This window comes from Pleurodeles waltl, chromosome 7 (genome assembly GCF_031143425.1).
Source record: "Pleurodeles waltl isolate 20211129_DDA chromosome 7, aPleWal1.hap1.20221129, whole genome shotgun sequence".
In the NCBI taxonomy this organism is placed as follows: domain Eukaryota; kingdom Metazoa; phylum Chordata; class Amphibia; order Caudata; family Salamandridae; genus Pleurodeles; species Pleurodeles waltl.
Window position 1 is genome coordinate 1,102,099,715 of NC_090446.1, and position 23,496 is coordinate 1,102,123,210.

At 46.4% G+C, this 23,496-nt stretch overlaps 1 protein-coding gene across 1 annotated transcript in view; it reads left to right on the plus strand.

Moving 5' to 3' along the window:
- Positions 1-23,496, plus strand: part of CA10 (carbonic anhydrase 10) — a 683,032-nt gene that overhangs the window by 221,162 nt on the left and 438,374 nt on the right. The window contains exon 2 of the mRNA XM_069200032.1: positions 1,706-1,780. Within this exon, the coding sequence (XP_069056133.1) occupies positions 1,706-1,780 (75 nt within the window). The remainder of the gene's footprint in view (positions 1-1,705; positions 1,781-23,496) is intronic.

Here is a 23,496-nt window from a genome sequence, read left to right on the forward strand (position 1 = left end):
CAGCTGAAACTCCATCTTAGCAGGTGGGGTCACAGACACAATAGGAAAAATAGGAATAGGGAAATGTTGGACAAATCAAAACGTGTCAATCAGGGAGAATTTAAACTTGTTATGGTCTTGATATGGAGTAGTAGGAACCAGGACTGGATTGGCACCACTTAGCAATGCAAGACTTGTAGCAAGCAAAGCCCAGGTGCTGTTGCATGATGGTGAGAAATCTATGATGTCCCTGAGACTTAAAAAAGGTGGCAAGCCAAAACCAACATGCCCTTGGGGTCATTATGTGTTCAAGTGAGATGGGTAAAGTCCTTCCTCAGCAGGGCAAAGGGCAGCAGACAGCAGGGCAGCACAGCAGAAAATCAGTTCTTCCAGATTAGCAGTCCAGAGAGGCAGTTCTTGTAGCAGCACAGCAGTCCTTCCTCCTAGTAGAGTTCTTCACAGGTCCACCAGTGTATTGAGTTGGCAGGCTTAGTGGTCCAGTACCTATACCCAGTCGGGCCTTTGAAGATGGGGTGACTTCAAAGAAGGGTCTTTGAACTACACATAGGTACTTTCTACCTGCCCTGGCTCCAAACTCACTATAAGGGGGTTCAGCAATCCTTTGTGTGGGGACAGGGCGCAGCCTATTCAGATGTAAGTGTGAGGCTGTACCCAGCTCCTCCCTCCCATACTGCCCAGGATGGCCCACAGGATGTGGATGGCCTATCAGTCACTCCTAAAGGTGTGGTTGTCTAGAGGGAATGCACAAGATTCAGCTGTCACCCATCCCATAAATATATTAGAGATATGTTGCAGGTACCTAGGGCTAGGACCAGGAAAATTCAAACTTTCTAAAAGTGGCATTTTCAAAATTGTAATAAATAAATCTGACTTTATCTTGAAAGAGGATGTATTCTTACAATTCCATATATACTAAACATAACATATCCACTCCTTCCCAATTAAAAAATTGTTAATCCCCATTGTTAACCTAGGAGAGAGGCCTCACAATAGTGACAACTGAATTTGGGAATTGTTCTCTACCAGGACATGTAAAACCTAAAAGTATATGTTCTGCCTTTCAGTTGCATTACACCCTGACCTATGGGCTACCAAGGGCCTACCTTAGGGCTGATTAAATGTAACAAAAGGGGAGTTTAGGACTTGGAAAGAGGTTTTAAATGCCAAGGTGGTATGGCAATGTAAACTGTAAATACCGACTCTGCACTGGCAGACCTGAGACATGTTTAAGGGCTAAATGTGGGGGTGGAACAAGCAGTGCTGCAGTCCCACTAGCAGCTCTTAATTTACAGGCCCTGGGCACATGTAGTGCACTTTACTAGGGACCTTTAAGTAAATTAGGTATGCAAATTGTGGATGTACTAATCAAACGTGTAGGGGAGAGAGCACTATAGCACTGGTCAGCAGTCCTAAAGCAAACAAAAAGAAATCAGCACAATGTGAGGGACGCAGGCAAAAAGCTTGGGGGAAGACCACTGTAGGGCTGTCAGGTCTAACAGTCATAATAAAATTATATGTGTTTAAACTGTACTGATAGATTTGCAGAAGCTTTGGAGATAGTTCTATTTAATAATTTTATTCCAAGCTGTCTTTGAGATAAAAAAAAGTCTAAAAGTAATAAAACTTGCAAAAGATCTCAACTAATTAATCAGTGTATTACATCATTATTTTAAATTACTGATTTTATACAACTTTTGTCTTCTAGCTCAACATAATTCACCAAAAATTCATGAAGGTTGGTGGGCATATAAAGAAGTGGTACCAGGCAGCTTTGTTCCAGGTGAGACCAGCTCATTTCATTTTTATTGTTTGATGGAAGAAAAGTATTCTTATTTGATGTCTGGGTGTCATATGGTACACACATAATGAAGTATGTCATCATTATTATCCCTGCTTATAGGAATCTGCATTTAGAGCCATTGTGTGTTAAAGCAGGTGTAAATCCAGTTTGGCCCCATGTTAACACTAGGGCCTTATAGGAGATGTGGTCAGGGTTGGCTCCCCCGCTATGGTGGAGGAGAATCACAACTTCCCTTCCTCCTGACCAGCAGCAATGGCTGCAAAACATTTACAAGAAAACGATGATAAACTATGTTTATTATTGTTTTCTTGTAATAAAGGGTGGGGCCACAGGTGATGACAGGGACAAAGGAGGAGTGCACAGCACTTCCCCTCAGTGTGCATGTATGTTTGGCCGGCCGCCTCGGGCCGGCCAAACACACATGCGCACTAGGCTCTCTCCAACATGGCACTGCGTTGCCGGTTGGAGACAGCAGCATGAAGGCAGCATTGGGATTGGATGCAGGGCAGGATGGGAACCTGTGCCTGCAGTGGAGGACTGACGAATGGAGCAGCAAGGCGAGAAATGTATGTTTTAAAAAAAAAAATTATATTTTTTATGTGGTCCCCCCAGCATGCGCTGCCCCGTCCCTTTTCCCTCTCATGAGCCTCCACTGGAGGTGGTAGTTAAATTTTCAAACCAACAAATACTACTCCCACGATTTTAGGCAAAGCAGTCCTCATTTTTTTTTTCAAAATAGGTCACCATGGGCGGTCCTTCATTTGATCTAGTGGTTGCTGGTGGAGGCCACCCACACTCATTTTTTCAAGGGGGTAAAACACACAGATCCAATAGATGGAGGAAGAAAAGAATGGCAAAACCATTACAAAGGGAGAAATCAGGAACCTGCAAGTGCGAGATGTCTGGTAGTGGACTAAAGGCTATCAAACTTCGTATTACTTGCACCAATGTTTATTTGCAGCAGCCCTGTGCTTCTGAGTAGAGTTTCAGACACCAGCAGTTTGTTTTACACACATTAGGTACTGACTATGGTATCAGTGCATTTGCTTTAGGCCCTGAAACATGGCTGTGCCACACATGAAATTGTTTTTAACAAACGTTGTAAGACAAATACTTTCTTATTAAAATACAGCCACCAGTCACTTGTAGCTAATGTCCAGAGTTCAATAAAGGCTGTTGGAAGCAACAGGCGACGCTCCTCTTCTATGGCGGAGGAGCGTCGCCCCCGCCAGCAGCAGCAGCTGCATACTTTTTACTACAAAATGATAATAAACTGTGTTTATTATCACTTTGTAGTAAAAGGGGTGGGGCCACGGGCTGTGATGAGCACTGAGGGGGAGTGCACAGCATTGCAATGTATGTTTGGTTGGCCGTCTCGGGCCGACCAAACACACATGCGCACTGTGCTCTCTTTAGCCCCGCACTGTGTTGCCGGGCTGGGGAGAGCAGGCACAGGCTCCCAGTCTGCCTGGGAGCTCCCTGGCTGGGTGCTCCCAGCCAATTTCAGTGCACTTTGAGTAGCGTCAGGATTGGGTGCAGGGCAGGCTGGGAGCCTGTGCCTGCAGTAGAGGAGCAGTGGGGTGGTGGGGGCAGCAGTGACGGCGATGATGCAGGTAATTCTTTTTTAATTAATCCCCTGCTCACGCCCCTCAGCCCCGCCCCTACTAAGCACTGCAAGCCACTCCTAGGAAGCAAATGTTATGATTGTCAGAACTCATAGAAGTTCTTTGTGACTCCTCCTCATATACACCTAATCACCCTAAGGACTGTTGCTATTGATGACAGGCCACAGGATGTTGAAGAAAAAAGGCCTTCTCTCCATTTCTTTCCATTCTGTAAAGGAGCAGAACCGCAACTGCAGTTTCAACCAGACATGCTGCATTTCTCCAAGATGTTGCAGCTTACTCTTAACTTTCCCTGCATTCACGTCCCTGGAAATTCTTAAACCACAGCAGTAGGCACACCTGGATAGTCTTGAACCCCCTTTCTTTTTGTGGGATTAAGAAAAAACTGGTTAGTTTGCCTGAGCCTGAAAATACCATTAATAAGCAAGATTCACAGGTTAACTGGAATGAAGTACTCCTTAGTCCATCCCAGGCATTCTTTGGCCTTCAAGACCTCTCTGTTCCAACAGAATTCCCGCTTCTTGTTATTGGTAACAGATTCTTACAGGTTAATTCACTAATAAATTGTGAATGCCACCAAATCTGACACAGGGAAATTCTCGTGTAATACTATCTTACCCTTTGGAGCACTCTGTATGCTTTATGGTAAGAACAATCCTACAAAATCTACTAATGGACATAATTAGCATTTCTGTGTGCTCCTTAACTCAGTAGCAAAGTTCATGTATTCACATTTTAGGCAGCCCTTTCCTACTCAAAACATCTCACTCCCAGCTATTCGTCCCACCAGTGACGTGCCTGAAACGCGCTGGAATTCTGACCCTTCAAAAAGATCATCTGAAACTGCTCCTCTGTCTTAGAGAGCTGCTATGACAATAGGCCTATGATGCTTCATAACGTGAACCAGTCTGAGGTAGGTGTGTCCCATCCTTTCCATTAAGCATGAACCAGGTCTCACACGCTTTGTATCTCCAGCTCTTTAATCAGTAGTCGCTTGTTTTATCTGATAGCAAGTATATGGAGGGGCCCACATGCCCTTACTCGGCTGCCCGTCAGCTTAACCGCTTCTGTGCCTTATACGAGGTGACCTCGTCCAAGGCTACAGTTCCCGTGTGCCTTGAACGAGGTCACCTCGTCCAAGGCACAGGAACTTGGGGGAGCGCTAGCACCCCCCCCTTGTGTGCCCCCCCCCAAGGCGGGATGGAAGGGGAAGACCTTCCCCTTTCACCCCCAACCCACCCCACCCCCCTGTGACGTCAGGGCACGCTGATTTGTCACAGGGGCATCCCCCATCGCGCTGGAAGCCGGAGGGGCTTCAAAGGGAAGGAAATTTATTTCCTTCCCTTTGAAGTCTCTCCCAGGGTTTCAAAAGCCGGATTGCTTACAATCCGGCTTTTGAAACCCCACTAGACACCAGGGATTTATTTTATTTTTTCTGAAAGTGACATAAGGGAGCGACCCCTTAGGCAAGGGTCGCTCCCCTAGGGGGCAAATTATATTTAGGCCATTTCTGCCCCCCTTGGGGGCAGATTGGCCTATTTTGATGAGGCCAATCTGCCCCCAAGGGGGGCAGAAACCACTAGACACCAGGGAGTTTTTTTTGTTTTCGTAAATTTCACGCAAGGGGAGCGACCCCTTAGGCAAGGGTCGCTCCCCTGGGGGGGGGGGAATTATTTTAGGCCATTTCTGCCCCCCTGGGGGGTAATCAGCCTATTTTGATTAGGCCGATCTGCCCCGAAGGAGGGCAGAAACCACTAGGCACCGGGGATTTTTTGTTTTTTTTTGTTTGTTTGGAGGGGAAAATTGTATTTAGGCCATTTCTGCCCCCTTTGGGGGAAGATCAGCCGTTTTTTGCTACGCCAATCTGCCCCCAATGGGGGCAGAAACCACTAGGTGCCGGGGATTTTATTTTTGGCGCCAATGTCACGCGGGGGGAGCGACCCCGTAGGCAAGGGTCGCTCCCAGGGGGGGTGGGGGGGCAAATTTATTTTAGGCCATTTCTGCCCCCCTTGGTGGCAGATAGGCCGATTTTAGGTCAATCTGCCCCCAAGGGGGCAGAAACCACTAGGCACTGGGGATTTGTTTTTTGGCGCTAATGTCACGCAGGGGGAGCGACCCCATAGGCAAGGGTCGCTCCCGGGTGGGGGGGGTTGGGGATGCAAATTTATTTTAGGCCATTTCTGACCCCCTGGTGGCAGACCGGCCTATTATTAGGCCGATCTGCCCCCAGGGGGGGAAGAAACCTCTAGGCGCCAGGGCAATTTTTTTTTGTGTGTGGTTTTTTTTTTGTTTGTTTTTTTTAGATGGGGAGTGACTCATTAGGCAAGGGTCGCTCCCCTGGGGGGCAAATTGTATTTAGACCATTTCTGCCCCCCTTGGGGGCAGAGTGGCCGATTTTAGGTCAATCTGCCCCCAAGGGGGCAGAAACCACTAGGCACCGGGGATTTTTTTTTTGCGCCAATTTCACGCAGGGGGAGCGACCCCGTAGGCAAGGGTCACTCCCGAGGGGGGGCGGGGGTTGGGGGGGCAAATTTATTTTAGGCCATTTCTGCCCCCAGGGGGGACAGAAACCTCTAGGCGCCAGGGCAAATTTTTTTGTTTGTGTTTTTTTTTTGTTTGTTTGTTTTTTTAGAGATGGGGAGTGACCCATTATGCAAGGGTCGCTCCCCTGGGGGGCAAATTGTATTTAGACCATTTCTGCCCCCCTTGGGGGCAGATTGGCCGATTTTAGGTCAATCTGCCCCCAAGGGGGCAGAAACCACTAGGCACCGGGGATTTGTTTTTTGGCACCAATGTCACGCAGGGGGAGCGACCCCATAGGCAAGGGTCGCTCCCGGGGGCAAATTTATTTTAGGCCATTTCTGCCCCCCCGTGGGGCCGGCTGAGCTAGAGGCCAAAATCCACAAGTAGGCACTTTGCAAAAAACACCTCTGTTTTCTGTGAAAAAATGTGTTGTGTCCACGTTGTGTTTTGGGCCATTTCCTTTCGTGGGCGCTAGGCCTACCCACAGAAGTGAGGTACCATTTTTATCGAGAGACTTAGGGGAACGCTGGGTGGAAGGAAATTTGTGGGTCCTCTCTGATTCCAGAACTTTGTGTCACTGAAATGAGAGGAAAAAGTGTTTTTTTGGCCAAATTTTGATGTTTGCAAAGGATTCTGGGTAACAAAACCTGGTCAGAGCCCCACAAGTCACCCCATCTTGGATTCCCCTGGGTCTCTAGTTTTCAAAAATGCATAGGTTTGGTAGGTTTCCCTAGGTGCCGGCTGAGCTAGAGGCCAAAATCTACAGGTAGGCACTTTGCAAAAAACACCTCTGTTTTCTTTCAAAACATTTGATGTGTCCACGTTGCGTTTTGGGGCATTTCCTGTCACGGGCGCTAGGCCTACCCACACAAGTGAGGTATCATTTTTATCGGGAGACTTGGGGGAACGCTGGGTGGAAGGAAATTTGTGGCTCCTCTCTGATTCCAGAACTTTCTGTCACCAAAATGTGAGGAAAATGTGTTTTTTTAGCCACATATTGAGGTTTGCAAAGGATTCTGGGTAACAGAACCTGGTCAGAGCCCCACAAGTCACCCCATCTTGGATTCCCCTAGGTCTCTAGTTTACAAAAATGCATAGGTTTGGTAGGTTTCCCTAGGTGCCGGCTGAGCTAGAGGCCAAAATCTACAGGTAGGCACTTTGCAAAAAACACCTCTGTTGTCTTTCAAAAAATGTGATGTGTGCACGTTGCGGTTTGGGGCATTTCCTGTCGCGGGCGCTAGGCCTACCCACACAAGTGAGGTATCATTTTTATCGGGAGACTTGGGGGAACGCTGGGTGGAAGGAAATTTGTGGCTCCTCTCTGATTCTAGAACTTTCTGTCACCAAAATGTGAGGAAAATTTGTTTTTTTAGCCACATTTTGAGGTTTGCAAAGGATTCTGGGTAACAGAACCTGGTCGGAGCCCCACAAGTCACCCCATCTTCGATTCCCCTAGGTCTCTAGTTTTCAAAAATGCATAGGTGTGGTAGGTTTCCCTAGGTGCCAGCTGAGCTAGAGGCCACAATCTACAGGTAGGGTAGGCACTTTGCAAAAAACACCTCTGTTTTCTTTAAAAAAATTTGATGTGTCCACGTTGCGTTTTGGGGCATTTCCTGTCGCGGGCGCTAGGCCTACCCACACAAGTGAGGTATCATTTTTATCGGGAGACTTGGGGGGACGCTGGGTGGAAGGAAATTTGTGGCTCCTCTCTGATTCCAGAACTTTCTGTCACCAAAATGTGAGGAAAATGTGTTTCTTTAGCCACATTTTGAGGTTTGCAAAGGATTCTGGGTAACAGAACCTGGTCCGAGCCCCACAAGTCACCCCATCTTGGATTCCCCTAGGTCTCTAGTTTTGAAAAATGCATAGGTTTGGTAGGTTTCCCTAGGTGCCGGCTGAGCTAGAGGCCAAAATCTACAGGTAGGCACTTTGCAAAAAACACCTCTGTTTTCTTTAAAAAAATGTGATGGGTGCACGTTGCGGTTTGGGGCATTTCCTGTCGCGGGCGCTAGGCCTACCCACACAAGTGCGGTATCATTTTTATCGGGAGACTTGGGGGAACGCTGGGTGAAAGGAAATTTGTGGCTCCTCTCTGATTCCAGAACTTTCTGTCACCAAAATGTGAGGAAAATGTTTTTTTAGCCACATTTTGAGGTTTGCAAAGGATTCTGGGTAACAGAACCTGGTCAGAGCCCCACAAGTCACCCCATCTTGGATTCCCCTAGGTCTCTAGTTTAAAAAAATGCATAGGTGTCGTAGGTTTCCCTAGATGCCGGCTGAGCTAGAGGCCAAAATCTACAGGTAGGCACTTTGCAAAAAACACCTCTGTTTTCTTTCAAAAAATGTGATGTGTCCACGTTGCGTTTTGGGGCATTTCCTGTTGCGGGCACTAGGCCTACCCACACAAGTGAGGTATCATTTTTATCGGGAGACTTGGGGGAACATAGATTAGCAAAACAAGTGTTATTGCCTCTTGTCTTTCTCTACATTTTTTCCTTCCAAATATAAGAGAGTGTGTAAAAAAGACATCTATTTGAGAAATGCCCTGAAATTCACATGCTAGTATGGTCACCCCGGAATTCAGAGATGTGCAAATAACCACTGCTCCTCCACACCTTATCTTGTGCCCATTTTGGAAATAAAAAGGTTTTCTTGATAGCTATTTTTGACTCTTTATATTTCAGCAAATGAATTGCTGTATACCCGGTATAGAATGAAAACGCACTGCAGGGTGCAGCTCATTTATTGGCTCTGGGTACCTTAGGTTCTTGATGAATCTACAAGCCCTATATATCCCCGCATTCAGAGGAGTCCAGCAGACGTAACAGTATATTGCTTTCGAAAATCTGACATTGCAGGAAAAAGTTACAGAGTAAAACATAGAGAAAAATTGCTGTTTTTTTTACCTCAATTTCAATATTTTTCTTTTTCAGTTGTTATTTTCTGTAGGAAACTCTTGTAGGATCTACACAAATGACCCCTTGCTGAATTCAGAATTTTGTCTACTTTTCAGAAATGTTTAGGTTTCTGGGATCCAGCATTGGTTTCATTACCATTTCTGTCACTGACTGGAAGGAGGCTGAAAGCACAAAAAATTGTCAAAATGGGGTATGTCCCAGTAAAATGCCAAATTTGTGTTGAAAAATTGGGTTTTCTGATTCAAGTCTGCCTGTTCCTGAAAGCTGGGAAGCTGGTGATTTTAGCACTGCAAACCCTTTGTTGATGCCACTTTCAGGGAAAAAACCACAAGCCTTCTTCTGCAGCCACTTTTTCCCATTTTTCTTAAAAAAACGAAATTTTCACTGTATTTTGGCTAATTTCTTGGCCTCCTTCAGGGGATCCCACAAAGTCTGGGTACCTCTAGAATCCTTAGGATGTTGGAAAAAAAGGACACAAATTTGGCTTGGCTAGCTTATTTGGACAAAAAGTTATGAGGGCCTAAGCGCAAACTGCCCCAAATAGGCAAAAAAAGGCCTGGCACAGGAGGGGGAAAAGGCCTGGCAGCGAAGGGGTTAAATGAATCTAATTAAAATTTACAGCAGGTAGTCCAAGAAGTAGCTACATTTGGCTAGCTGGTTTTAAAACTGGTTCCGAGAGGGACAATGTAAGACAATAATCTTTGTGTGACAAATGTTTATATTTGTCAATAATTAGTACAACGCAGAAAGAATGATGATGTGTGTAGTTGCTCTTAAAAATGCAATCTCTCATAGAACTGTTGCTGGCGGTTTAAAAAAAAAAAAAAACTTTATTTCTTCCACGCTTTCAGTTCAGCTGGAAAGCGTGCAATGGTTTTTCTTCTTTTAAATCTACAAACTGTGCGGCTGGATCTAGATGCTTCCAGTAACACTTATCGTTTAGATGTCTAAAGCAGGTTTGTTTTACATTTCAGCACAGAGGCCCAAGCGATTGTGTCAGTGTTGGTTTTCAACCCATTTCCAACGTTTTTGTTTCGCATCTAAGTTGTGAACGCATCACTGCAGCTTTGTGTTAGTTTTGGTTTTCAACCCACTTCCAACGTTTTAGTTCCACATCTAAGTTGTGAGCGCAAATGTGCAGCTAACATGGGAAATGATTCCTGTATGCCACGTATACAATTTATGCACACTAAAAGGGGGCCATCTCTGGAAAGTCAAATACACAACTTAGTATTTTGAAAATGATTACCATCAGGGCCATGTTAGCCATTCTTCCACTGTGGTGCTCTCCCAGTTGGCTCTAGTCTAGGATCTGCTTTTAGAGTAGGATGGCCTGCTCTGACCCAACCATGCCCCATCAGCAGTTTTAATGACATCCCCATGGTTTCTATGTGAACATTTCTGCCATGGGTGATTTTGGTTTCCAGTCCAGTTCTGAGCCTCCTGTTTTAGAGAAAAAAGCATTCGTAGTGAGAACTGATTGGTAGGTTTCTTCTGTTCAGAGGTCCAAAATGTCCAGAAATCTTGGTGTATAAAATACAAGCTATGGTGTTTCTTGCTCCAACGGGGTGCATCTCCAACAAAATGGGAAGAGCAGATCAATATTTTAAAGAACTATATTGTAGCATTTGATGGGCAGAGTTTCAGTCCATAAAGGAAGACAGCATTGCTAATAAGTGCCTTGAGAAAAAAAGTCCAACAAATTTTTAAGTACTTACCGGCCCATATGGATTCTTAATTTCAACCAATAGTACATACTCGTAAAGAATAAAGACCAGAGATCAGATTTACAAAAAAAAAAAAAAAAAAAAATCTTGCAATGAGATGACAAAGTTTACATGCAATCGCAGCGATCAGATACGTTGGTGGACATTTTTTTAGTATGTTTGAGGGAACTGGCAATGAAGTGCCACCATGGATAGATGACTGATGAATTAATAAAATATAATTTGATTGTTCGAGGCTATTTAAATAAATGCTGGAGTGATTATGGGCGGCAAATAACCCAACCCTAAAGGAGGCTATCAAGATTGCGAAGACTAGGTCTATGGCTGGCATGAAAGAGATGGGTCACAAAGAAAACACATCATTTGTGTTCAAGGTGCAAAACCAAAAATGAGTTAGTGAGTGCCATAAGGGACCTATGTCACGTAACACATTTGAATTAAGGTCCTTTATGAGATCAATTGCATATTACGCTAAATTTGTAAGAAGGGATCCCCAGTGAAAACTGATCCAATGAGGGTATTCTTGAGAAAGGGGAATTCCTTTTTCTTGTTGCCTCAACAAGAGAGAGCATTTGAGAATAATAAGGAAGATTGTTAAAGCAAAAATAATACCATCATTCGAAGTTAAGAGGAAAACTAGTGTAATGGTGGATGCAAGTACCGTAGGGACTTTGAGGATCTTGGCTCAAGAGCACGGAGGGACTGAGAATATAGTGGTCTACGCTTCTCACCCCTTTACAGAGTCAGAGAGAAATTACTCTGTCATCGGGAAGGAGGCTTTATCAGCTGCCTGCGCTGTGAAATATGTTAGAACATATGTCTGTGGAGTGAATGTGATGTTGCAGACTGATAGTAAGTCATTTCTGAGAGTGTTGCAAATAGAGGAAACATAAAATGTGCCTGCATATCTAGATAGGTTGGCAACTTGGGTTTAAGGCTTTGAGTACTGGGTGGTATATATATCAGATGGATTAACAAACTAGCTGATTTTGTATCGCTCTTACCTCCACCTGCTTGTGAAGGTATTCACAATATGGACTTGGAAGAAGTGGTTGCAGATTTAGAGGATGTAGTGTCAGAATGCTAGGGGTCCATCAGCTATAAAGACATAAAGAATGGACATTTTGCTCCAGTTGTGGACGATATTCTTGATGAGGTAAAGGGGTTGTTATAGAGGAGTGGTGTGACAGAAATGTGTTCAGCATTGGAGCTTGACTGTTTCTTAAAAAATTGAATACGTTGTCTCTTGACGGTCATGAGGTAGTGAGCAAGGAGAGATGTTTGTATTAGCTGTTTAATTGCGGAAGATGTAATGTTAACTTGCACATGAGGGCAATATAGGACAATCATAACCTATTAAACTTTTTAAGGAGAAGCTTTGATGACCTAAGATGTACCAGGTGGTAGAATAGTGGGTGTCTGCATGTTTAGTGTGCAAAGATGGAGAGATGAGATTAAAGGTCGTTGGTGGAGCTGTGCAACAAATATATGTCCCCAGAGAGGTTTGGATGAAGGTTTGCCTAGATATTATCTGACCAAGGAATTACCTAACGTATTGAGATCTGTGCTTCTTAAGATTGACATGAATACTAGATAGATTAAAAATGAGAGGCTCGTGTGAAGGTTTGCCTACATTTTATCTGACAAAGAATTGCGTACCGTATTAAGATCTGTGCTTCTTAAGGATGACATGCATACTGGATAGATTAAAAATGAGAGGCTCCGGCGAAGGTTTGCCTAGATTTTATCTGACCAAGAATTGCCTACTGTATTGAGATTTGTGCTTCTTATGGATGACATGCATACTGGATGAATAAAAGTTGAGTCTGTAAAAAGTAGTAAGAATAGTCTTTGTGTGGTAAGGAGTACCATCATATTTATTCACAGACATTGGTACACAACTCACCTCTGATGTAAAACAACGTAAGACATTACATAATCAAGGAATGCATCCAATTGGCCATATGAAACAAGTTGAATGTTGAGAGAGTTGTGTTAGAGGCTCTGTAGGATCACCATACACGCATGAATGGTAGGACAGATCACACACCATTTAGTTTGATGTGAGGAAGAAAAGGCCAAACTAAAATTGTTTCAGGGTGGATGAAGGGTTTAAGGCAACAAAAAGCTGTGCAAACATGATGTATGAGGGGACTGGAGATAAGTGGGTCGAGGAAGGTGGTTGGGTGAAGGTAAAATCAGGAAGGGTGGGCATAGGTTTTTCGAAATTCAAAGGGCTTGTTTGGGTGGTTGCAGTCAAAGGGATTTTAGCTATACCGTCAAATGGGCTGAAGTGAACAGGATATGGGTTGCCTTGTATCAAACTTTACAGTTTTGTGAGAAGGAAAGAGCCACAGATGAAGACTTATGTAGTGGTAGAATGTTGATGAGTGAAGGGTTAAAGAGGGTCTGCGGGTCAGATGGAGGCAGAAATGATGAAACTGTGCACTTAGCTTAATATGAAGCAAGGCAAGAAAGAGTTGGAAGATCTAATCCATCAAGAATTAGGTCAATGCCAATGCAGTTATCTGATTATGGAGCTGATTTAGAGTTTGGTGGAGAGGGTACTTGTTAGAAATGGGGTCTTTGGTTGGCAGTCAGGTTACCCCCGTCCAAGAAAGGACCCTCACTCTAGTCAGGGTAAAAGAGAATCACCCTCAGCTACCCCCTGCTTACCCTCTTGGTAGCTTGGCACGAGCAGTAGGCTTTACTTCAGAGTGCTAGGTGCAAAGTATTTGTACCAACACACACAGTAACTTAATGAAAACACTACAAAATGACAACACAGGTTTAGAAAAATAGAGAATATTTATCTCAACAAAACAAGACCAAAATGACAAAAATCCACAATACACAAGTCAAGTTATCAATTAAAAAGCAAAAAGAGTCTTCATGTAGTGTTAAACACACAATAACACTGCTAGAATGAAAATGTACCTTGGGTGCGTTAAAAATAACCCCGCACAAGCGAATGTGTGTCAAAAAGGGCTTGCGATGCGTCGATTCCACTCACGATCGGGACCTTGCGTCCTTTCACCCTTCGTCGGGTCGGGTGAGTGCCTGCGCATTAGGCAGTGAAAGTGGGTGACAAGCCTCTCAAAGGTCTTGTCCCGCCCCAAATGTCCAGCTAAAGGCACATCATGAGCCAACCCCAGTAAGAAGGCCCTGAAGCACTAGGGTACCACCAGCACACAGGCTGACCCAGGCTCAGGAACCTCAGGCTCGCAATACAGGAGGTCATCCTCCCAAAAAATCAGTCGTGATCCTGGCCCCTTGCCAGTGGCCTGGTCTGCAGCCTGCTGCTGCAAACCCTCCAGGTTCGGGCATGTCTTCTGTGCTGCACAGAATGCTTCCCTGGTGGGCCCCCCTTCCTGCTGCCACTGCAACAGCTCAGGGATCTCCCCCAGTTCAGCCACCTGTTCCCCTGTATGCTCCAGGGCATCACCCTCAGGCTCCACCTCCTCCCAGACAGTGGGAACTTCTGGGGCTGGTTTCCTGCGCCCCCTGCCCTTCCTCGGCTTGGCGGTCCCCTAGGCCATTGTTTCAGGCTCCAGGGGCTCTTGATTACCCTGACGGGCTGCCAGTGACCCGGTGGGTACCCATACCCACCCAAGCAGACCCAACATCTCCAAGTGAGACCTGTGTTCCTCCTCCTTCCAAGGGGAATCCTCCAGATCACTGCCTAGCAAACAATCAACAGGCATGGTTGGACTCACAGATACCTTCAAGGAACATGAGACCCCCCCATTCAAAGGGAACCTGCGCCACTCTGCAGGGGCACTCTGAGTTGTCCAATGCAACTACTTGGTGAAGTACCCGGGGATCAATCTGCTCTTCAGACACCAGCTGACTCTTCACTGTATAAGGGTAGTTAGGGTGAGAGCAGCCGCACTTCCGTTGAGTAACAACACAGGTAAATAAGAGAATCAGTGAAAATTAAACATTGGTGCTCGATGGGTCGGGTGCCTAACTCCCCAAATAGGCACAGATATGCGTAACAGGTACACAATGATAATAACAGCAGAATGACCCCGGCACACAGAACAGTACAGTCACAGTTCAAATAGAGGACAAGTGTCCCTGGTGTTAAGTTTGTAGACGTGGATAATAAATCTGAAGAGTCCTCAGTTGGTGATGTAAGTGTCTTTATTTGTAGGCCCAATTCGCCACAAATTGACGTAGTCATCACAAGTGACTTTTTCTGTTTGGAAAGTCTCTGTAGGGCTAGAACCTCATTGTGGTTAAGGTTGCTATTACTGGCTTTCATTCCCCCTGCTATACGCTACCGGACTTTTTAAAAAATCCTCGTTCCCATTAGCCTACACTTACCTCTCTCTCCGGTCACAGGTTAGGGGCAGCCTGTCACTGCGCCCTCTCATAATTCATTTCACCTCACTTTTCCAGGGTATTTCCCCTTTTTTATTCAACTTGAAATTATTGCTTTTCACCTCTGGCCTTCCCATGCGCTCGTTACTTACGGGGTGACTATCCAATCCCCCAGCCTAAACGTCCATTAGCTTTTATTACTATTTTGTATTACTGCATTTTACCTTTCACATTTTCACATTTCTGTGTTATCTAGCCCAGTGTTTTTCAACCACTGTTCCGCGGCACACTAGTGTACCGCGAGATGTTGCCTGGTGTGCCGTGGGAAAAATTCGAAAGATTATTATTTTATTTTTTTTTAAATGTCAAATTTTCGCCCACATGTGATTGTGCACTGACACCGACTTGAGACTCGACGTCTGAGTGTGTACTGATATCCCGGTACACTATAATGGTACAAAGGTTGCCTGCTCACTGACGGCCCGTGGCAGAATGGCAGCTGAGAAAACTCTGACACGTTCGCATGGTAGCACCAGTGCACGGGCACTTTTTCACTTACGCGTTGTGCATGGATGATGGCACAGGACATCTGATTGTGCGCTGACACCTCCTGCGTAAAGGCAGCTCAGTGCATGATGGAACAGCAGTGGTTTCTTGTGTGGTTCGTCTATTGAGAGTGGTCCCAGAGTGAACAAGCAGAATGCACAGGTGCACTTATGGACAGACACGTTTACGGGCCCTGGGGCGGCTGAATGGGCGTGATCACAGAGATGTATTTCTTCTCTGACACTTGTATTTATTTGTGAAGGGTTTTGTAAGGCGCTGCGGGTTACCTGTTGTACTTCGGGGCGCTAATTGCTGTACATGGCACACGCCCATCTCATTTACTATTGGCACGGCTTGCACTGCACAGAGGGATGTAATTTTACTGCTTGGCGGAGGCTGAATGTGCCGGATGCTGACAGTTACAGCAGAGCGTGCAAGCGCCGTGACTGCACGGGGTTGGTCAGTGTGGACAAACACTGGGTCCTAAGTGCGTGCACTGATGACAGTGGACTTACAGTTGGCACGTACTATCCGGTACAGGGACAATCGAAGCTGACTGTGCACAGACCCTCTACACATGGGCACTGTGACTGGCGATCGTGCACTCAGACCTTCTCCATGTCACTATCGGAATGTGCACTTTTAGAGCTGATGACGCACTGGCCTGACAGCGTCACTTTTACTGAACATGTAGTTATGTGCTTGTTGGTATAATTAAGCATCACTTCTGCATAGGACTGTGCCCTGGTTTACTTAATGCCCTGTACAGTTTTTACGTCCGCTTTCGCGGAGCAGCAAATATCAGGGCAAGCGTGTTTTCATTTTACGGATTTGACTAAACCTCAGTTTACTCTAGATTTGTTCCTCGTGAAGAAACCATCAGATTGGCCTCTAGGGGTGTTCCCTTGTAGGAGTAGTAAGATTGTGCTCCTGATAGCCATCGTGAGGCCTGAAAACCTCAAGTAATTTATAATATATAATACCATTGTAGCTTCCTTATGACGAAAGGCGAGTCGGTCACCGTCTGATATAGTTTCTTTTTAGGTTTATATCTGTCAAAGGCAGCGAGTTTGAGCTCCACTAAGAGAGCCGCTGTTGTGTGTCTTACAGAACATTGTGACACCTCAGCTTTTCTGCTCCAGTCAATAAAAAACTTCTTAAATTGTAAACACAAACGCATATTTTTAGTATATATAGTTACATCACTTAATATAAGGGACGGTTCTTTCTCTACGCACTTCCACGTTCTGGCCGGTCATTTAACCAGGGAAGTGTGAGCTATAGTTATTTGTCCACAAAACCACGGACGGCCTCTGCCAGTGAAGGAACGTTGTCCGGCCTCATGAAAAAAACAGATTTCATATAATAGCAAGAAGAAAAAAAAAACAGGCCCGGCGCTGTGGAGTTGGCCCGCGGCCTGGAGAGTTGGGGATTTCATTGCACAGATGTTCAGCTCTTGCCTGGACTGTGGGGTGACGTGCCTCCACCGGGGCTGCAGGGGGCAGTGTAGGTTTTCATGGGTGTGTCTCTCTCCGACTGCGTGTGAACCAGATGTTGAAGGGTCCGTTAGCTGCAGGGACCGGGCCAGAGGGTCTTTGCTTCTAGGCGCCTCCCTCGGTCGAACAAAGGGATGTCCTATTCCAGCTGCGGGGCCAGCGCTGGCCTGGGCTGTTCATCTGAAGGGGGGCCCCACTCCCACGGGACTGGACCCCTCAAGGCTCTGAGGAGACAGACAGTTGTTGTCCTCAGCCCCGACAAGCGGGCGGCGCCTAAAGGCGGGCCTCAAAGCACTAAACCAAGGGGACGCGTCTGTTTAAGTAACTTGTTATTTGCAGTTTCATCTCATTTTCAGAACTGACGCCTTTGAAATTCTAGTCATGGTGGGAAAGCTACGGAGAAGGGAAGCGCGTTGGCTCGAAATTCTTTAGGACTAAATGAATACCACTTTTCCAGATAACTTTAGAACGGGTCTAGAGGGGAGCTGCTCAAACATGTAATCTTCCCCTTTTTTGATTTCCTTTAGCGGCTAAGGGTTAATTTAATTCTCTATTTTGGTTTTCGTAATGCATGGCGTGTGCTCATGGCAGCCTCTTTCCTGCATTCAGATGTCCTGAGGAAAATAAAGTTTGGCGACGCTTTGGCCTGGGGCATCTGATGTCCATGGGATGACACTGACGTCATCTGTCTCGCGCTCCTTGGTAGACATCCCGTGCTTGTCCCTTCTAAAAAACACCCTCTGAACAGTTCTGTTTGGAAAAGTGTCTCGCGACGCATCTAGAACGTTCCAGATGTTGGGTTCCTCAGCACTTATGCAGGTTTTTTTTAACCGATGGAGCTGCAGCCATGGTCGGTGCAACTCTGGCATCAACACGTGGAAAGTGGCAATCTTGAAATGTTCACACTCACCAAGCAATGGCAAGGTGTTCACCCTGCTGCACTGTGTGAGATAATAGTTAAACATTTAAAAACTCTTGAGGAGAAGTTGTCATTTTATTTCTCTTCAGTCTCCACTGAATGCCTTGACTGGGTTAGGGACCCTTAAAGCTTAGCATCAGTTGGTGGAAAGGACATGACTTTACAGGAGCAGGAGGAACTAACTGAACTGAGACAAAATCGTGGTTTCAAGCTAAGATTTGCTGATCTACCTTTGGACAGTTTTTGGTTGGATACTGCCAAGGAGTTCCCCCTTCTGGCAAACAAAGCTATTTTGACATTGCTCCCATTTTCCACTACATATCTGTGTGAGATGAGCTTTTCAAGCATGATTGCTATAAAAACTAAATACAGAGAGAGACTGAGAGCTGTTGACGAAGAGCTACGTGTGTGTCTTTCTTCGATTCCAGCCAGAATATCAGCTTTGTGTTCAGCCAAACAGGCCCAGGTTGCGCACTGAATAAAGTATTTTTTAATTTTTCATATTTCTGCTTACTTACTATTTCATAATAAAGTAATTATAAAATACTTTCTTTGTGTTTATTTGATTCCTATTCAAGAGAATTACTTTATATATAGTCAATATAGGCACAGACTTAAATTTTTTAACATTTTCTAATGGTGGTGTGCCTCGTGATTTTTTTCATGAAACAAGTGTGCCTTTGCCCAAAAAAGGTTGAAAAACACTGATCTAGCCTACGTTTATGCCCTGTATGATACTCCCTCTTACCAATATCGACTTACTCATCTTGGTATGCTCACATATGCTCGTATTTTGCTCATTTTACCTCACCTACAAGTTGGATTCCCTTTGACACCAACGGACTTGTTTAACTCTTCTACTTATATGGCACATTATTATTTGACCAGCATTTCCTGCCTTATCTTTCTCGGTTTCCCATAGGTTTATTTAAATGATACAGCGAGTCACTACATTTTATCTTTTTTCCTCACATTTACCTTGTTACCTACGCAGGGTCCCCAACTGAGGCTTATCAAGGCCTCTTTTGCTTACCGTCATTTACTGGATCGGCTTTCACCTACTGCCAACCATCCAACTCCTTACATCGGTCCCACCCACTACTTACCTTCCTGGCCAACTGGCCCAGGTATGACTGTTTACCTCCGTACCCAACTCTTGAATGCACTTACTTTCTTTCTCCTATTACTTCACCGTCTTGGCTTCACCTAGATATCACTTCTCTTGGGGATAGTATTGGGTGTTCATGATCACAATCCTACACACGGCTTCGAATAATAAGTTGCTCTCTTCTTCTTCACTTTTTCCTCTTCCTAGGTGTCCTTTCATTTACACATGGGACTTTTACTCACAATTTTCACTATGGTTTGCCATGCCTACCCAATCTGACGTCACGAATATGAATACGTGTACACACTCACATGGGTAAATTATTACACGGGCACCTGTCCCTTTGGACTTAGACCAAGCCTACTTACCCTTGTTTACTCCCACATATTGTGTACACCATTTATTGTTTTACAGCCATGAAAAAGTCACTTGTGTGACGAAACACGTGTTGGCTGTTCTTGGATGACTACGTCAATTTGTGGCGAATTGGGCCTACAAATAAAGACACTTACATCACCAACTGAGGACTCTTCAGATTTATTATCCACGTCTACAAACTGAACACCAGGGACACTTGTCCTCTATTTGAACTGTGACTGTACTGTTCTGTGTGCCGGGGTCATTCTGCTGTGACTCTTCACTGTAGTCACGCTGGCTCCTGTGTCTCTCAGAGCCTCCACCCTCTGTCCATTAATGGTCACCCACTCCCTGTACTTCTTAGTGTTTTCAGGCACAAGGGTTCTCCGGACCATCTCCCTGTCCCCTAGTGAGACAAGGGTCATCTCAGCTGGCTTCCACCCACCTGGAACCAACTCCTCCCCAAGCACTACACTGGCCAAACCCTGGGACAGCAGACCAGTGGGTGCCGGTGTACTTTTGGGGCATTTGGGGTCCCCCCTCACATGACCCACCTGGTCACATGCATAACGCTTATGTGGGGGTCCCCGTGCCACTGCTTCCCTTTGGAGAACCATGACTTCTTTCCACTGGGGGGTTGGAATCCTTACCCTGGGAATCAGTTTGGGGCACATTAGAGAACACCCCCTGTTTACCCTTACCTCCCCCCTTTCTTCTGAGAGGGACACTTCGCACCCTTGGCGTGGTATTCCCCATACCTCTTTTGGACCCTGGTGCTCTCCTAGTGGTCCGCTTCCTGCGCAAGCTTCCTGGGGTCAGTCAGCTTGATGTCAATCAGGTGCTGGCACAGCTCTGGAAGACATAAACTGTACAAGTGCTCCCAAGCAATCAGATTGTAAAGCCCCTCAGACTTAGTTACCTTACTGCCCTTCACCTAACCATCCAGTGACCTGCAATAAGAATCAACACATTCCAACCATGTTTGGGATTCCTTCTTCTTGCAGGATCTAAACTTATCCTTGTACTGCTCAGGGGTGAGACCATACCTTGTGAGTAGGGCATCCTTCATGATAGAGTAGGTGAGATTCTGTGCATCCCCTAAGGCTGTCAGTGTATCCCTCCCTTCTATCTCAAAAGGCTTCCACAGACCCCCCCCCACCATAAGCTTCAGGGACCAGATTCATAGGGAGAGCAGACTCATACCCCTTAAACCACAAGTATATGTTGTGCTCCCTTTTATAATCCTTCACAAGATCTTTAGGAATGTGCACCCTCCTTTCAGGTTGCACTGTGATGTGGCTGCCACCATCCCTACTAGGCTGGCTCCTCTGATCCAACTCCCTCAAGCTGAGCTCACGAGCCAACAACTTTTTCTCTTCAATGGCTAAGTCCCTCTGGTGCTTCCTCTCTGCCTGTCTGTCCTGCAATTCTTCAGGGGTCAGACCCTTAGATGAGACGCTGCTACCTGCCCTGGAGACCCTCTCCTTGGACATAACAGGCCCACCCACAATACTATTGTACATGGACTGCCCTTCCTCCTCCTCATCTTCCTCATCCTCTGTGTGCCCTTCAGTGTTCTTGGATGTCACCCATGCCCTCAGCACCTTTTGCAGCTCCTCCTTCTTGGATGAGCTCTTAATTGGACAGTCAGAGCTTTTACAGAACTCCTTTAACTGAGTAACTGAGCCTTGGTATAGCTATCCAATTTCTCCAGGTCAAAAGCAGCTCCAACTGATGCATCTCGAGATTGGGACATGATGAAAAGTCAACAAAAGTGCAAAGTTCCAAAAAGCAGAAAACAAGTTCCTAAATGAAGTTCAGATGTCAATCAAAGATTACCACAAAAATGGATGTAGGGAAAAATCCAAGCACAAGAGAAAAATCAAAGATCACCAAACAAGTAGTATGTGGTCATGTAGTGGTCTGCACTCAAAACAGTAGTGTACACTTAGGGGGTCATTGTGACCCTGGCGGTCATGGACCGCCAGGGTCAACGACCGCGGAAGCACCGCCAATAGGCTGGCGGTGCTTCCATGGGCATTCTGACCGCGGCGGTACAGCCGCGGTCAGAAACGGGAAACCGGCGGTGTCCCGCCGGTTTCCCGCTGCCCCTGGGAATCCTCCACGGCGGCGCTGCAAGCAGCGCTGCCATGGGGATTCCGACCCCCTTCCCGCCAGCCTGGTTCTGGTGGTTTCCACCGCCAGAACCTGGCTGGCGGGAACGGGTGTCGTGGGGCCCCTGGGGGCCCCTGCAGTGCCCATGCCATTGGCATGGGCACTGCAGGGGCCCCCTAACAGGGCCCCACACAGATTTTCAGTGTCTGCGTGGCAGACACTGAAAATCGCGACGGGTGCAACTGCACCCGTCGCACCCCTTCCACTCCGCCGGCTCCATTCGGAGCGGGCATCCTCGTGGAAGGGGGTTTCCCGCTGGGCGGGCGGGCGGCCTTCTGGCGGTCGCCCGCCAGCCCAGCGGGAAACTCAAAATGACCGCCGCGGTCTTTCAACCGCGGTACGGTCTTCTGGCAGTTCCCGCCAGGCCGGCGGCCTCCGCCGCCGGCGGGGGTCAGAATGACCCCCTTAATTTCTGTATGTCAAGTACAAATAGAAGTCCAAATCCCAACCGCTGATCACCAATGTAAGAAATGGGGTCTTTGGTTGGCAGTCGGGTTACCCCCTGTCCAAGCAAGGACCCTCACTCTAGTCAGGGTAAAAGAGAATCACCCTCAGCTAACCCCTGCTTACCCCTTTGGTAGCTTGGCACGAGCAGTAGGCTTGACTTCAGAGTGCTAGGTGTAAAGCATTTGTACCAACACACACAGTAACTTAATGAAAACACTACAAAATGACACAACATAGGTTTAGAAAAATAGAGAGTATTTATCTAAACAAAACAAGACCAAAACGACAAAACTTATCAATTAAAAAGCAAAAAGAGTCTTTATGTAGTTTTAAACACACACTAACACTGTTACCGTGAAAATGTGAGTCAAAAAGGGCTTGTGATGCGTCGATTCCACTCACGAGTGGGACCTTGCTTCGTTTCTCCTTTTGTCGGGTCGGGCGTGTTGTTCTTCTCTCCGCAGGAGAGCGATGCTTTGATCCGGTCAGCACTCTTGGTCCGGGCCGGCCTTGCATTGGTTTCACATGCCCAGCGGTACTTGCATTGGAAATCCAGCCGAACGATGATCCGAAAACGACGCAGCGCAGGTTGCAATCTCACCAGCCTCCGTCAGCAATGCTGCGCATCGTTTCTTCAGCTCCGTGCGTCGATTCTTTAGGCACGTTGCAGGCGAGCATCGATTTTCAACTGCGAAGCCGGCGGTGTATCGATTTTTCAGCCGCAGATCGGAGTTGCATCAATCTTTCTTCCTCTTAGGCTGCCAGCTTCTCCTTTCAGGGTCCCAGAAACTGGATGGGCACCACAGGGCAGAATAGGAGTCTCTCCAGAGACTCCAGGTGCTGGCAGAGAGAAGTCTTTGCTGTCCCTGAGACTTCAAACAGCAGGAGGCAAGCTCTAAATCAAGCCCTTGGACATTTCTTCACAAGATGGAAGGCACACAAAGGCCACTCTTTGCCCTCTTACTCTGGCAAAAGCAGCAACTACAGGATAGCTCCACAAAGCACAGTCACAGGCAGGGCAGCACTTCTTCTCAGCTCTTCAGCTCTTCTTCAGGCGGAGGTTCCTCTTGGTTTCCAGAAGTGTTCTGAAGTCTGTGGTTTTGGGTGCCCTTCTTATACCCGTCTTCTCCTTTGAAGTAGGCCTACTTCAAAGCAAAGTCTCTCTTGATTGTGAAATCCTGCCTTGCCCGGGCCAGGCTCCAGACACCCACCAGGAGGTTGGAGACTGCATTGTGTGAGGGCAGGCACAGCTCTTTCAGGTGTAAGTGACCACTCCTCCCCTCCCTCCTAGCACAGATGGCTCATCAGGAAATGCAGACTACACCCCAGCTCCCTTTGTGTCACTGTCTAGTGTGAGGTGCAACCAGCCCAACTCTTAAACTGACCCCGACAGGGAATCCACAAACAGACAGAGTCACAGAAACGGTATAAGCAAAAAAATGCTCACTTTCTGAAAGTGGCATTTTCAAACACACAATCTCAAAATCAATTTCACGAAAAGATGTATTTTTAAATTGTGAGCTCAGAG